At 41.0% G+C, this 16,110-nt stretch overlaps 1 protein-coding gene across 1 annotated transcript in view; it reads right to left on the minus strand.

The window, feature by feature from the left end:
* Positions 1–2,526: 2,526 nt before the first annotated feature.
* Positions 2,527–16,110, minus strand: part of UMPS (uridine monophosphate synthetase) — a 47,398-nt gene continuing 33,814 nt past the window's right edge. Inside the window, exon 6 of the mRNA XM_019923157.3 lies at positions 2,527–3,055. Within this exon, the coding sequence (XP_019778716.1) occupies positions 2,886–3,055 (170 nt within the window). The 3' untranslated portion in view covers positions 2,527–2,885. The remainder of the gene's footprint in view (positions 3,056–16,110) is intronic.

Below are 16,110 nucleotides of genomic sequence, written 5' to 3' on the forward strand. Positions count from 1 at the left end.
AGAAACCTCAGCTCCTCTCGCGGCAGAAACATCCAGTTGGCCCTCTGATGTGTACACACGCGCACGCACACACACACACAGAGTGTGCACGTGCCCTAGTCCTGAGCCTCCCCACTCTTGCTCCTTGTGTCCACCCACCTCAAAGGAGATGATACCCCGTATCTGCTCTCTTCTTTGGAGCTCCTGGCAAAGCCTGTGGCGGTGCTTCTGGGCCTTGCCTACGTGGGCCCAGCAGCACTGTGCTAGGAGAGCTGGCTGAGTGTTGCGTGTCCTCAGGCGGCCGCCCTCACCCTCCGTGCCCTCTTCCAGAGATCGTAGACAGTCCGCTTCACTGTGAGTGAGGATGAGTTGGGTCGGAGGCCCCAGGCCTGTGTTGCTCACAAGCTGGTCATGAGCTGATCCCTTCACTTTTCAGGGTCTATACGTCTGTCGCTTTAAAGTAAGGAGAGCGGACCAGGTTTCTTAGGTTCCTGCGGCACTACAAATTGACTGTCTTATGCTCTACTAAACACCCAGAGTACTGGAAGAGGCCAGCATTGATATTCTCCAGTCCCATTAGTCTTACAGATGTTGTTCTGGGCACCCTGCGAAGACTGTTCCCATTTTCTTCACTAGGGCCGGTGTTGTAAGCTCAGAGCTCATGCTCTGTAAATATTTCTTGACTGAGAAAGGGCTAAACTATTAAATGCCTCTAAAATGCTTCTATGCTGAATAGTCCCGTCATAGGTCCTAGACAGCCAAGTTCTTCTTTGTCTTGTCTCAATCAATTTGTGCTCCAAAGTTTTATGACTGCAGACTGTCTGTGCTGGGCTTAGTCTCAAGAAACATCAAAATAAGCTGAAGTACCTGTTGAAATGCAGATTTCCAGGCCTCGCCTCAAATCTGCTGAAACAGAATCTCCGATGGTGGGGCCCAGGTGATTCTTTGATGCTCCTCTGATTTCCCTTCAAGTCACCCAGAAGGGGCCCTGAGTGAGCTTCAGTAACACAACTGCTTATGGCAGGACTTTTCTCCTGTTCTCAGCAGGAGAAAGAGACCCCAAGACCATTTCATTGCAGAAGAAAAATGTGACTAACCAGGGTAGTGATGCTCTAAGTGTGGTCCCTGTACCAGCAGCATTAGCATTGCCTGAGAACTCGTCAGAAATGCAAACTTTCATGTCCTATCCTAGAACTACCCAGAGTCGACGCTGGAGCTGGGCCAACGTCTGATTTAACGAGACTCCAGGTGATTCTGACGCATGCTGAATGTGAGTCCATTAAGTGGGCATTTGAGACCTCAGCACATTACTGCAAAGGTTTCTCGGCCTTGAGGTCACCAAGACTTTTAACATATCCAAGAAATTCCCGTAAGTTCTTATTAGAAAATTTTCCACCTCTTCCTAACTTTCAGCTCCTCCAGAGTAGCCCCGAGGCCACACTTCTTCCATTTCCTTCCAGCCTTATTCCGTGATAATTTGCCTTTCCCAGAGGGAACTTCTCTGGAGCTGCAGCACTGGGACGCGAAGCTCAACTGGACGTCAGAGCAGAAGCTGTTAAGTGTAGACTCCAAGATAAGCACCTGACTTGACCTAACAGGCTTCTATCTGGCTCACGAAAGCTGAAGAGTGGGGCAGTCAGAGATGGGAACAGCTGTCATCCTGAGGAAATGGCAAGTCTCCTCTGACACCTGCCACTGCTTGTAGGCATGATCGAGATGAGAACGACAGATCAGGAGTGTGCTGGTGGAATCAGAACTGAGAGCCTTCAAATGCAACTGCCACCTGGCCCTGCTCTAGAACCCCAGGGCCTTGAATGTGCAGCCGGGCCATTTCAAAAGGATCACCTGAGCCCACACCCTGTACTCCCCTCCCTCTAAGATGCTTCCTGAACAGACCAAAGAAATATAAAAATGGAGAAAATCTGTATCAGTATCGGAGCCCAGGGATCGTCCAGAAACTGAGAATTTCTAGGAGAAAGTGCACTGGGGACCAGAGTGAGAGGCTGCCTAACTGCCACACGTGTGAAGTGTCCAGCCCCACCACAGTGGAGACCCAAAAGCTTCAGCTCTGTTGCTGGGCTCCTTTCTCTTCATTTCTAAATGTGAAGGCTGACATCCCTCTCTGTCAATGGCATTTGGGACAATCATGTAGGATCCTCAAGCAAACCTCCAAATGAAACCTTAGACCTCTTGATGCTGCTGTCTTTTTAAATAAATGAAGGAGAAGCTGGTCCATTTCTAATAGAAATACGGCAAAAGGAATCAGTGGCTGGGGTTCAGCACAGGTTTAAACTGCTGCCCTGGGGAAGAACTGAGTCAGAAGCCCTCTCCATGTTGAAATGAAAGCTGGCTTCAGGGGCTCAACTACAGTCATCTCCTGTTTCCCACCGCGCCCCCTCCGGTGAGTGAGCAACGGCAGTGCTGGGAGCCAGCACCATGTGGACACCTGGACTATTACTTTTAAGCAGAAGAGGAGGAGAACAGCTAATATTTAAATATTATTAGGGTACCACATTAGACGCTGAATAAAGGACACAAGAAATGCTGTACTGGTTTTAGCCTCTTCATGACCTAAAATTTCTGTCTCATGGCAATTCAAAGAATCAAAAAGTCTGATCTAGAGATGGGGGACTTCCTCAAATGTGGCGGATTCTAACAGGACAGGGCTGTGATTGCCCAACCAACATCAGTCTCAATAAAAGCTTGAAAATGAACTGATTATAGTGACAGTGCAGTGATTATAGTCACTGAATATTTCCTGTGTGCCGTGGTAACTCCAGAAGTCATTCCACACAGGACCCGTGGAAGAATCCAAGCAGTATTAAAGGCTGTTTATTACTTCAAGCCAGTGGCATCTCAGGAGACCATGTATCTTCAAGGCCTTCACAAAAATGTATCCAAGACACTCAAAGAGCAAGTCTACTCAAATAAGCTTCCCAAGCAGCTTTTCTGTACATCTCGGCTGCGTCCAGACGATTAGCTGATGTTGTTATGCCCCGGCCCACAATGATGATATCAGAACCTCGTTTGCCAATCACTTCTTGTGGGCTGTTGTACTGCTGGCCGAGATTATCACCTACAAAACCACAAAAGTTTGTTTAATTAATACAGGAAATCAGAAAACCTGTCATGACTTTCCTGAAAAGTATCTAACCCGCTTTAAATAAAAATATGCTCTTGTTCACCACACCCCTTCTACAGAGCAAGTGAATAAAAGCAGGTGAAGGGACTCCTTGGATTGGCCAGAGACCTCCACAGTGGGGACAGATACTAACCAATTCCTTTTCAATGTCTAATTCTAGAGCATTTATACTTTAACAGCATCAAAAAACAAAGGAATAAATTTCCTATGTTGCCAAAAAAGGTTCAGTAGCAAATAAAATACAATAAAAATTGCCTCACAATTGAAGACAATTGTAATATACATCGTAGAAGCACTGTGACATGCTGTTGGAAAAGTCCTCGCAAGGCATCTAACCTGACCACATGTGTGAGCCAGCCTTTCCCCTCAGCCCCGCCAAGTGCTTAGATTACGTACAAAACCTAATTCTGTTTTTTTTTTTTTTTTTGCGGTACACGGGCCTCTCACTGTTGTGGCCTCTCCCGTTGCAGAGCACAGGCTCTGGACACGCAGGCTCAGCAGCCTTGGCTCACGGGCCCAGCCGCTCCGCGGCATGTGCGATCTTCCCAGACCAGGGCACGAACCCGTGTCCCCTGCATCAGCAGGCGGACTCTCAACCACTGCACCACCAGGGAAGCCCCCAAACCCTAATTCTTAATTCTGGCTTTTTTGTTCTTTTTTTAAAAAAATTTTTATTGAGGTGTAATTGACATGTAACATTAGTTTCAGGTGTACATCATGATTTGGATACATTATAAACTGATCATCACAATAAGTCTAGTTAACATCTGTCACCTTACAGTCACAAAACTTTTTTTTCTTGTGATGAGAACTTTTAAGATCTACTCTTTCAGCAATTTTCAAATATGCTATATAGTTTTATTAACAAAGTTGGCATACTGTACATTACATCCTCGTGGACTTACTCTATAACTGGAAGTTTGTACCCTGTGACTCCCTTTACCCATTCCATCCACCCCTACCCCACAACTCTGGGAACATCCAATCTGTTGATTTTAGGTTACACATATGTGCGATCATATAGCATTTGTCTTTCTCTGACTTATTTCACTTAGTGTAATACCCTCAAGGGCATCCATCCATACTGTCACAAAGGATAAGGTTTCATTTTTTTTTAAATAGCTGAGTAATATTCCATTGTATATACACACAACATCGTCTCTATCCACTCATCCATCAGTGGGCACTTAGGTCGTTTCCATATCTTGGCTATTGTAAATAATGCTGCAACGAACATGGGGGTGCAGATGTATCTTCAACTTAGTGTTGTTTTCTTTGGATAAATACCCAGAAGTGAAATTACTGGATCACATGGCAGTTCTATTTTTAATTTTTTGAGGAAACTTTATACTATTTTCCATAGGAGCTGCAGCAATTTACATTCTCACCAACAGTGCACAAGGGTTCCCTTTTCTCCACATCCTTGCCAACACTTGCTATTTCTTGTCTTTTGATAGTGGGGATCCTTGTTTTGTTTGATCATACAGGAAAAGCTTTGATAATAGCCATTCTAACAGCTGTGAGGTGGTATCTCATTGTGGTTTTGTTTTGCATTTCCCTGATGATTAGCAATGTTGAGCATCTTTTCATGTGCTTGTTGGCCATTTGCACATATTCTTTGGAAAAATGTCTATTCAGATCCTTTGCCAATTTTTTAATGTGATTTTTTGTTGTCATTGTTACTGAGCTATATGAGTTCTTTATATTTGTATACTAACCCCTTATCAGACATGATTTGCAAATATCTTCTTTCATTCAGTAAGTTGCCTTTATATTTTGTTGATTTCCTTTGCTGTGTGGAAGCTTTTTAGTTTGATGAAGTCCCACTTGTTTATTTTTGCTTTCGTTGTTTTGGAATCAGATTTTAAAAAATCATTGCCCAGACCTATGTCAAGCAGATTACCACCTATGTTTTATTCTAGTAATTTTATGGTTTCAGATCTTACATTCACATCTTTAATCTATTTTGGATTAATTTTTGTGTATGGTGTAAGATAGTGGTCCAGTTTCATTCTTTTGCATGTGGCTAACCAGTTTTCCCAACACCATTTTATTGAAGAGACTGTCCTATCCCCATTGTATATTCTTGGCTCTTTTGTCAAAAAGTAACTGACCATATATGTGTGGGTTAATTTTGGAGCTCTCTATTCTGTTCCATTGATCTATGTGTCTGTTTTTATGCAAATACCATACTGTTTTGACTACTATAGTTTTGTAATATAATTTGAAATCAGGAAGTGTGATGTCTCCAGTTTTGTTGTTCTTTCTCCAGACTGCTTTGGCTATTTGGCGTCTTTTGTGATTCCAAAGAAATTTTAGGATTTTTTGTTCTATTTCTGTGAAAAGTGCCATTGGAATGTTAATAGGGATTGCACTGAATCTGTACACTGCTTTGGGTAATTTGGACATTATTACAGTATTAATTCTTCCAGTATATGAGCATGAAATATCTTTCCATTTATCTTTGTCTTCAATTTTGTTCATAAATGTCTTTGTCTTATAGTTTTTAGTGTACATGTTTTTCAGCTCCTTGGTTAAATTTATTTGTAGGTATTTTGTTCTTTTTGTTGCAATTGTAAATGGGATTTTTTCTTAATTTCTCTTTCTGATTGTTTGCTGGTGTATAAAAATGCAACAGATTTTTGACTTTGTGTCCTGTAACTTAACTGAATTTGTGTATTAGTTCTAACAGTTTTTTTGAGTCTGCAGGGTTTCCTATATATGATGTCATCTACAAATAGTGACAGTTTTGCTACTTCCTTTCCAATCTGGATGTTTTTTGTTTCTTTTTCTGACTAACTGCTCTGGCTAGGCTCTCCAACTACTAACCTGAATTAAAGTGGCAAAAGTGGGCATTGTTGTTTTGTTTCTGATCTCAGAGGAAAAGCTTTCAGCTTTTTCAGTATGATGTTAGCTGTGGTCCTGATTAGGCTGAGGTAAGTTCTCTCTAAAGCCACTTTGTTAAGAGTCTTTATCATAAATGGATGTTGAATTTTGTCAAATGCTTTTCCTGCATCTATTGAGTCTCTCTTCCTCCTTCTGTTTTCTTCCATTGTGCTATGATAACTTTCTTTAGTGGTATGCTTAGATTCCTTTCTCTTCATCTTCTGTGTGTCTACTACAGGATTGTGCTTTGTGGTTACCATGTGGCTTACATATGACAACTTGTATCCATAACAGTCTAAGTTGATAACAACTTAAGTTTGATTGCATTCTAAAGCTCTACATATTAACTCCCTCCACAAGGTTTTATATTTTTGATGTCACATTTTACATCTTTTTATCTTGTATGTCCTTTAACTAATTATTATAGTTATAATTATTTTTACTACTTTTGTCTCTTAACCTTTTAAGTGGTTGATCCACTACCTTTTTCAGTGAAGTTTATTGTTTCCTATGTTTTCTTGTTACTAATTAGCACAGTTTCTTTTCAGCTTAAAGAAGTCCTTTAACATTTCTTGTAAGGCTGGTTTAATGATGATTAACTCCTTTATATTTGCTAATCTGGAAAATTCTCTCCTTCAATTCTGAATAACTCTGCTGGGTAGAGTTCTTTGTTGCAAGTTTTTTTTCCCCTTCAGCACTGTATATTATCACGCCACTACTTTCTGGCCTGGAAAGTTTCTGCTGAAAAATCTGCTGATAGTCTCATGGAGGTTCCCTTGTACATAACAAGTTGTTTTTCTTTTGCTGCTTTTAAGATTCTCTCCTTGTATTTAGCTTTTGGTGTTTTAATTATAATGTGTCTTGATGAGGGTCTCTTTGGGTTCATCTCATTTGGAACACTCTGGGCTTTCTGCATCTGGATGTCTGTTTCCTTCCCTAGGGTAGGGAAGTTTTCACCCATTATTTCATCAAGTTTTATATTCCTTTCTCTCCCTTTTTTTGGGACTCCTATAATGAGAATGTCAGTCTACTAGATGTGTCCAATAAGTCCATTAAGCTATCTTCACTTTTTTCATTCTTTTTTGGTTTTGCTGTCCTGATTGGGTAAGTCCCACTGCCTTCTCTTCAAGTTCCTTTCTTTGCTTCAACTAGTCTGAAGCCCTCTAGTGTATTTTTCAGTTATGTTATTGTATTCCTCAGCTCTGTGACTATTTAATACATATATTTTCCATCTCTGTCGAAGTTGAGTTCGGGAGCATCTTTATGACCATTACTTTGAGCTCTTTATTGGGTAAATTATTTATCTCCATTTCATTAAGGTCTTTTCCTCAGGCTTTTATCTTGTTCTTTCGTTTGGAACATATGCCTCTGTTTCTTCATTTTGCTTGACTCTGGGTTGGTTTCTATGCATTAGATGAAACAACTATCTCAGCTGGTCTTAAAGGAGTAGCCTCATGTATGAGATGAAACCTGTCATTCAGCCCTACCCTAGCTCCTGGTTGTTTCTCAAATCTTTTGATCGTCAAAGCAGCCTATTATATTTGTAATAGCTCTGAGTACTCGAGGGTATGCCAAGACCTATCAGTGTCCCAAAGGGGAGGGTCTCAGTCAGCTCCTAGATTCATTCTGATTGCCATGGCTAGGACTTCCAAAACTATGTTGAATGACAGTGGTGAGAGCAGAAACCCTTGTCTTGTTCCTGATCTTAGAGGAAATGCTTTCAGCTTTTCATCACTGTGGGTTTGTCATATATGGCCTCTATTATGTTGAGGTAGATTCCCTCTATGCCCAGGTTCCAGAGAGTCTTCATCATAAATGGGTGTTGAATTTTGTCAAAAGTTTTTTTCTGCATCTATTGAGATGATATGGTTTTTATTCTTCAATTTGTTGATGTGGTGTATCACACTGATTGATTTGTGGATACTGGAAAATCCTTGCATCCAATGGGATAAATCCCACTTGATCATGGTGTACGATCCTTTTAATGTATTGTTGGATTCGGTTTGCTAGTATTTTGTTGAGGATGTTTGCATCTATGTTCATCAGCGATATTGGCTTATAATAATTTTCTTTTTTGTGTGGTATCTTTGTCTGATTTTGGTATCAGGGTGATGGTGGCCTCATAGAATGAGCTTGGGAGTGTTCCTTCCTCTGTAATGTTTTGGAAGAGTTGAAGAAGGGCAGGTGATAACTCTTCTCTAAATTTGATAGAATTCTGCTGTGAAGCCATCTGATCATGGACTTTTGTTTGGTGGAAGTTTTTTACTCAGTTTCAATTTCAGTACCTGTGATTGGTATGTTCATATTTTCTATTTCTTCCTAGTTCACTCTTGGGTGCTTGTACTTTTCTAAGAATTTGTCCATTTCTTCTAGATTGTCCATTTTATTGCCATATAGTTGCCTGTAGTAGTCTCTTATGATCCTTCGTATTTCTGTGGTGTCCTTTGTAACTTCTCCTTTTTCATGTCTAATTTTATTGATCTGAGACCTCCCTTTTATTCCCTGATGAGTCTGGCTAAAGGTTTATCAATTTTGTTTATCTTTTCAAAGAACCATCTTTTAGTTTCATTGATCTTTTCTATTGCTTTCTTCATCTCTATTTCATTTATTTCTGCTCTGATCTTTATGATTTCTTTCCTTCTACTAACTTGGGGTTTTGTTTGTTCTTCTTTCTCTAGTTGCTTTAGGTATCAAGTTAGGTTGTTTGAGATTTCTGTTTCCTGAGGTAAGAATAGCTGTAAACTTCCCTCTTTGAACTGCTTTTGCTGCACCCCATAGGTTTTGGATCGTTGTGTTTTCATTTTCATTTGTCTCTAGCTATTGTTTGATTTCCTCTTTTGATTTCTTCAGTGATCCATTGGTTGTTCAGTAACATAATGTTTAACCTCCACATGTCTTGTGTTTTTTAGTTTTTTTTTCCTTGTAGTTGATTTCTAATCTCATAACATTGTGGTCAGAGAAGATGCTTGATATGATTTCACTTTTCTTAAACTTACTGAGGCTTGCTTTGTGGTCCAGGATGTGATCTATCCTGGAGAATGTTCCTTGTGAACTTGAGAAGAATGTGTATTCTGCTGCTTTCAGATGGAATGCTCTATAAATATCAATTAAATCCATCTGGTCTAATATGTCATTTAAAGCCTGTGTTTCCTTATTGATTTTCTGTCTGGAGGATCTGTCCATTGATGTAGGTGGGGTGTTAAAGTCTCCCACTATTACTGTGTTACTATCAATTTCTTTTATGGATGAAACCTTATATATTGAGGTGCCTTTATGTTGGGTGCATATTTATTTACAATTGTTCTATCTTCTTGGATTGATCCCTTGATCATTATGTAGTGTCCTTCTTTGTCTCTTATAACAGTCTTTAAAGTCTATTTTGTCTAATATGAGTATTGCTACTCCAGTCTTCTTTTGATTTCTATTTGCATGGAATACCTTCTTCCATCTCCTCACTTTCAGTCTGTATGTGTCCCTATATTTAAAGTGGGTCTCTTCAATGTATACACTAATATGTATAAAATAGATAACTAATGAGAACCTGCTGTATAGCACAGGGAACTCTACTTCACTTTGCTGTAGAGTAGAAACTAACACAACACTGTAAAACAACTATACCCCAGTAAAAAAAAAAAAAAAAACTCAATTAAAAAACATTTGAGCATACAACTCACCAAAGTAAATATACGAATGGCAAATAAGCACATGAAAAGATGTTTGGCATCACTAACCATTAGGAAAATGCAGACCATGAAGAAATATCACTACCTACCTACTAGAACAACTAAAATGAAAAATATAGCAACAATACCAGATGTTGAATAAAGATGTTAAAAAAAAAATACCAGGTGTTGGTGAGATTGTGGAAAAACTGAATCACTCATACATTGCTGGTGGGAATATAAAATGATACAGCCACTTTGTAAAAGAATTTAGCTTTTTTCTTTCTTTCTTTTTTTTTTTTTTTGTGGTACGCAGGCCTCTCACTGTTGTGGCCTCTCCTGTTGCAGAGCACAGGGTCCGGATGTGCAGGCTCAGCGGCCATGGCTCACGGGCCTAGCTGCTCCGCGGCATGTGGGATCTTCCCGGACTGGGACGCGAACCCATGTCCCCTCATCAGTAGGTGGACTCTCAACCACTGCACCACCAGGGAAGCCCTAGCTGTTTCTTTAAAAACCAAATATACATTTGCCATACAACTCAGTATACTCCTGGGCATCTATGACACAGAAATGAAAATTTATTCCCCACAAAAACCTGTGCACAGTTATTCATAGCAACTTTACATGTAATAGCAAAAAACTGAAAACAAGTAAGATGTTCTAAACAAATGATGGTACATACATACCATGGAATACCACTTGGCAATAAAAAAGAATAAATTATCAATACACACACATGCACACAAAAATAAAAAAATAAAGTGGGTCTCTTGTAGACAGCGTATATACAAGTCTTGTTTTTGTATGCATTCAACCAGTCTGTCTTTTGGTTGGAGCATTTAATCCATTTACATTTAAGGTAATTACTGATATGTATGTTCATATTGCCATTTTGTTAATTGTTCTGGATTTGTTTTTATAAGTCTTTTTCTTCCCTTCCTCTTTTGTCTCTTGTGATTTGATGACTATCTTTAGTGTTGTGTTTGGATTCCTTTTCGGTTTTGTGTGTTTACTATTGTAGATTTTTGGTTTGCCATTACCATGAGGTTTTTATATAGCCGTCTATACATATGCAAGATTGTTTTAAGTTGTTGGTCTCTTAATTTCAAATGCATTTCCAGTGTCCTGCACTTGTACTCTCCTCCTCTCACAATTGCTGATTTTGATATCAAATTTGTGTGTGGATGATTTCCTACCTTTATGTTTACCTCTACTGGTGAGCTTTCCCATTCGTAATTTTTCTTATTTCTAGTTGTGGCCTTTTCTTTTCCATCTAGAGAAGTTCCTTTAGCATTGTTGTAAAGCTGTTTTGATGGTGCTGAACACTCTTAGCTTTTGCTTGTCTGTAAAGCTTTTGATTTCTCTGTCAAATCTGAACAAGAGCCTTGCTGGGTACAGTATTCTTGGCTGCAGGTTTTTCTCTTTTATCACTTTAAATATATCATGCCACTCTCTTCTGGCCTGCAGGATTTCTGCTGAAAAATCAGCTGATAACCTTGTGGGGATTCCCTTGTATGTTATTTGTTGTTTTTAATATTATCTCTTTGTCTTTAATCTTTGTTGATTTGATTAATATGTGTCTCAGTGTGTTCCTCCTTGGGTTTATCCTATATGGGACTCTGTGCTTCCTGGACTTGTGTGAGTGTCTCCTTTCCCATGTTAGGAAAGTTTTTGGCCATTATCTCTTAAAATATTTTCTAAGGCCCTTTCTCTCTCTCTTCTCCTTCTGGGACCCCTATAATGTGAATGTTGGTGCATTTAATGTTGTCCCAGAGGTCTCTGTCCTCATTTCATTTTTCTTTTTTTGTTTTTTATTAATTTTTATTGGAGTATAGTTGCTTTACACTGTTCTGTTAGCTTCTACTGCACAGCAAAATGAATCAGCCATACATATGCATATATCACCTCCCTTTTGGATTTCCTTCCCATTTAGGACACCACAGTGCATTAAGTTGAGTTCCCTGTGCTATACAGTACATTCCCTTTAGTTGTCTATTTTATACATAGTATCAATAGTGTATATGTGTTGATCCCAATTCCTCACACCCCACTGCTTTCCTCCTTGGTATCCATACATTTGTTCTCTGCGTCTGTGTCTCTATTTCTGCTCTGTAAGCGAGGTCATGGATACCATTTTTCTAGATTCCACATATACGTGTTGATATTTGTTTTTCTCTTTCTGATTTACTTCACTCTGTATGACACTCTAGGTCCATTCACATTTGTAGAGACAAATGACCCAATTTCATTCCTTTTTATGGCTGAGTAATATTCCATTGTATATATGTACCACATCTTCTTTATCCACTCCTCTGTTGATGGACATTTAGGTTGCTTCCATGTCTTGGCTATTGTAAATAGTGCTATCATTTTTCTTTCTTTATTCAGTTCTGCAATAATGATTTCCATCAGTCTGTTTTCCAGCTCGCTTATTTGTCCTACTGCCCTATTTATTCTGCTATTGATTCCTTCTAGTGTATTCTTCATTTCAGCTATTGTATTGTTCATCTGTTTGATCTCTGAAGCTTCTAGGGGTTTTTTTAGCTGCACTGTGCAGCATGTGAGGATCTTAGTTTCCCAACCAGGGATCAAACCCATGCTCCCTGCAGTGGAAGCATGGAATCTTAACCACTGGACCACCAGGGAAGTCCCTTAGCTCTTTCTTAAACATTTCTTATATCAGTCTGTGCCTCCATTCTTTCTCCAAGATCTTGGATCATCTTTACTATCATTACTTTGAATTCTTTTTCAGGTAGATTGCCAATCTCCGCTTCACTTAGTTGTTCTTCTGGGGTTTTATCTTGTTCCTTCATCTCTGCCATCTCATTTTGTCTAATTTTCTGTTTGTGGTCTCCATTCCTCATGCTGCAGGATTGTAGTTTTTGCTTCTGGTGTCTTCCCCATGGTGGGTGAGGTTGGTCCAGGGGCTAGTGCAGGTTTCCTCATGGGAGGGACTGGTGCCTGCTCTCTGGTGGATGGAGCTGGGTCTTGTCTCTGGTGGGCAGGGCCATCTCAAGGGCTATATTTACAGGCAGCTGTGGGGTCAGGGCTTTGGGTGGAACTATGTCTCCACCCTGTTTGTTGTCTGGCCTGAGGTGTCCCAGGCCAGGCCTCACCAAAATGGTGACCTCAGGGAAAGCTCATGCTGATGAGTATCTTCTGGGGCCTCTGCCACCAGTGTACCTGCCCTACAGGGAGCCACAGCCAACCCTCACCTCCCCAGGAGACCCTCCAAGATCTGCAGGTAGGTCTGGCCCAGGCTTCTATGGGGTCACTGCTTTCCTCTGGGTCCAAGTGCATGTGAAACCCTGTGTGTGCCCTCCAAGAGTGGAGTCTCTGTTTCCCCCAGTCCTGTGGAGCTGCTGCACGCAAGCCCCACTGGCCTTCAAAGCCAAATGCTCTGGGGGCTCCTTCTCCTGATGCTAGACCCCCCAGGCTGGGGAGCCTGATGTGGGGCTCAGAACTCTCACTCCTGTGGGAGAACCTCTGTGATATAATTATTTTCCAGTTCGTGGGTCACCCACCCGGCAGGTAAGGGATTTGATTATATGGTAAAAGTGCCCCTCCTGCTGTCTTGTTTTGGCTTCTTTATCTTTGGGTGTAGAACATCTTTTTTGGTAGGTTCAAGTCTTTTTTTGCCAGGGGTTGTTCAGCAGTTAGTTGTGGTTTTGGTGTTTTTGTGAGAGGAGGGTTGTTCAGCAGTTAGTTGTGATTTTGGTGTTTTTGTGAGAGGAGGTAAGCTCAAGTCTTTCTACTCCACCATCTTGCCTCCAACCCTGGCAACAGCTTTTGAAGTATACAAATACATACAGTCCTGTGGGACTGCAAGCATAAGTTCTGCTGCCCGCAGATGAGTATCTAAATTCTTTTCTGGGAGATAGATAACAGCTGTAGTGAGGCAGAAGGAGAGTGCAAAGATGGTGTCTATCAATCAGCTTATGTTCCCTGAAAACATCTCTGTAGGCCCCAGGTGGTTGCCAAAAGAGAAGCCTCAGGCCAAAGCTCCTGGACAAGCAAACAAACAGGCCTCTTTCACAGAAAGATGGGGTGTGTTGCAGTGTGCTGTCTGTGCAGTGCCCTGGGGTATGTAGCCTGCCAGAAACTGTCTCTTCACTTGTTAGTCCCACTGGACACAGCAACATAAGCTCCCCCTGGCCTTTAGGGCCAAGCAATCAAGGGGTGTTCCCTGGGCACCAGCCCCGTGTAAAAGCTCCCTTCCAGGAGATGAGGAAAGGGAAAGTGCGAAGATGTGCCCAATGGCTGCAGCAAAGCTGAGGGGGACTGTAAAGATGGCACCTGTGGGAAGAAGTTAAAAAGAGAGATGCTGCTGCCAGCCAAAGCAGAGGGAGCGTGTGAAGATCGTGCCCCCCAGTCTCTGTCCCTGGAGGGTGTTCCAGCAAGCTCTTGGAGATGTGTGTTACAGTATATGCCTACCCCTCAGGCCAACTCGTTAAGTAAAAAAAGGCTCATTTGCTAATATTAAAGTCTGAGCACAGGCTCCCTCTGAGCTGGGCCCTGGGGCAGGTGAGTCTGGGCTTGCAAGCCTTTTAAAAGAGCCATTTCACTCACATCACTACTGTCTTGTGGGTCTTGTGGACATAAGCCCCATTGATTTTCAAAGCTAGATGTTTTGGGGGGGGGTCATCTTTCAGGTACAGGTCTTAAAAGTTATGATGCCCGATGTATAGTTCAAACCCTTCACTCCTCAGGGAGAAGCTCTGGGTTTTGAGTTCCACCCTGATTCTGGGTCTTCATACCAGGGGTGGGGTTAGCAGTGAGGTTGCATCCCAGCCTCTCCTACCCACTTCAATGTGGTTTTCTTCTCGTTTGCCTGATGTGTAGTCCGTGCTCAGCCAGCCTTTCCAAGGAAATTGTTCCACACACAGCTATAGACTCAGTTTGTCTGTGGGAGGAGGTCAGTTCAGGATCTTGCCATCTTGAACCAGAACCCCACTTTTTCCTTCTTTTTAAATTCTGCTGTTCCAGAAGCCTCCTATAAATGGCTTATTATTATCTTTCTTTCAAATCCAAGATGCTTTAAAAATCCCTAAAAGCCTAGATTCTAACTGTACTTATCTAGTCAAAGATTGTGGAGGCTTCCAATGAACATTAACAGTTGCCAAGCAAAGAGTACTTACTCTGTCCCAAGACATTGTGCTAAGCTGCTTTACATACATTATCTCATTAAGCCTCTCAGCAACCCTGTGAGGTTCAACAGTGTTACTACCCACAGTTTACAGATCAAGAAAACGAGACCTAAGGAAGGGAAGTGACTTGTCCAAAGATACTGGAAGGGCTAGGAATACAAATCTACCTGATTCAGATAATGTTTAGCACAAATGTAGAGTTTAAAAATTGTAGAATACTAAGGCAACTATCATAAAGCCTTAGATAGGCAAGTCATTCTGCTGAGGCCTACTCTGTAGTATATAAAACCTGTAATGTGAAACTTGAGAAATGGAACAGAGACCCCCAGTCCTCCCTAACCCCAGGGGAACATCTACTTTTCTTTGGTTAACCTTCTATAATGTTTTTTGTTTAAAAATCAAAACCCCAAAAAGGTAGTATCTTTCTTTATAAGTGTGGTTATATTATTTATATAAAATAACTAGCTTCTTCAAGGTTGACAGGTATCCAACAGTTCTAGTATTTCAGGGTTTTAAGAAAAACAAGGTTTACCAAATCTATAGTCTCAGTCATTATGTTCTCAGTGTTATCATTCCACTCACAGAAACACCAACTCTTACATCTGCTCCGATACAGCATATTATCCATCCCTTCAACATCTGTGTAAGTATTTACAGAACCTTTATGGTGCACAGGGGTACTGTGCTAGAGGATATGCATTCTTCAGAAAAAGCTCTCATCCTCAAGGAGTTTGTAGCCTAGTGGGAGAGTATTCCAAAACTCTATACATGCAAAAATATATACAAGGATGTTTAGTTTGTAAAAAGTCCAAATGCAACAGGGGAATGATTAAACATATTCCAGCCCAAGTGTAACTAGGATACACTATGGAGTTGTAAAAAGGTAACTCTAGACATGGAAACGTACCACAGCAGCACATTCTCCATACTCTATGAAGCAGAGTTGTTTTGCTGAGACTCAGATGTTCACAGTTCCAAACATACACAAAACATTCTGTGACCCAGATGTTCACAGTTCCAAACTTAAGGAAAGAGGTGGAAAGAGGGATAGAATAAACTCCCATTCCTGTGATATGCTTTCTTGCTTAAGAAATCTTAAGCAAGATTTATTGTACAATAACCAATTCAGAAAAAAATGTTTCCAGGTCACCATTTTTTCCCCATTCAAAACCAAAACAGAGGGCTTTACCTGGTGGCGTAGTGGTTGAGAGTCTGCCTGCTGATGCAGGGACACGGGTTCGAGCCCTGGTCTGGGAGGATCCCACATGCCGCAGAGCGACTGGGCCCGTGAGCC

This window comes from Tursiops truncatus, chromosome 4 (genome assembly GCF_011762595.2).
Source record: "Tursiops truncatus isolate mTurTru1 chromosome 4, mTurTru1.mat.Y, whole genome shotgun sequence".
NCBI classification, from domain to species: domain Eukaryota; kingdom Metazoa; phylum Chordata; class Mammalia; order Artiodactyla; family Delphinidae; genus Tursiops; species Tursiops truncatus.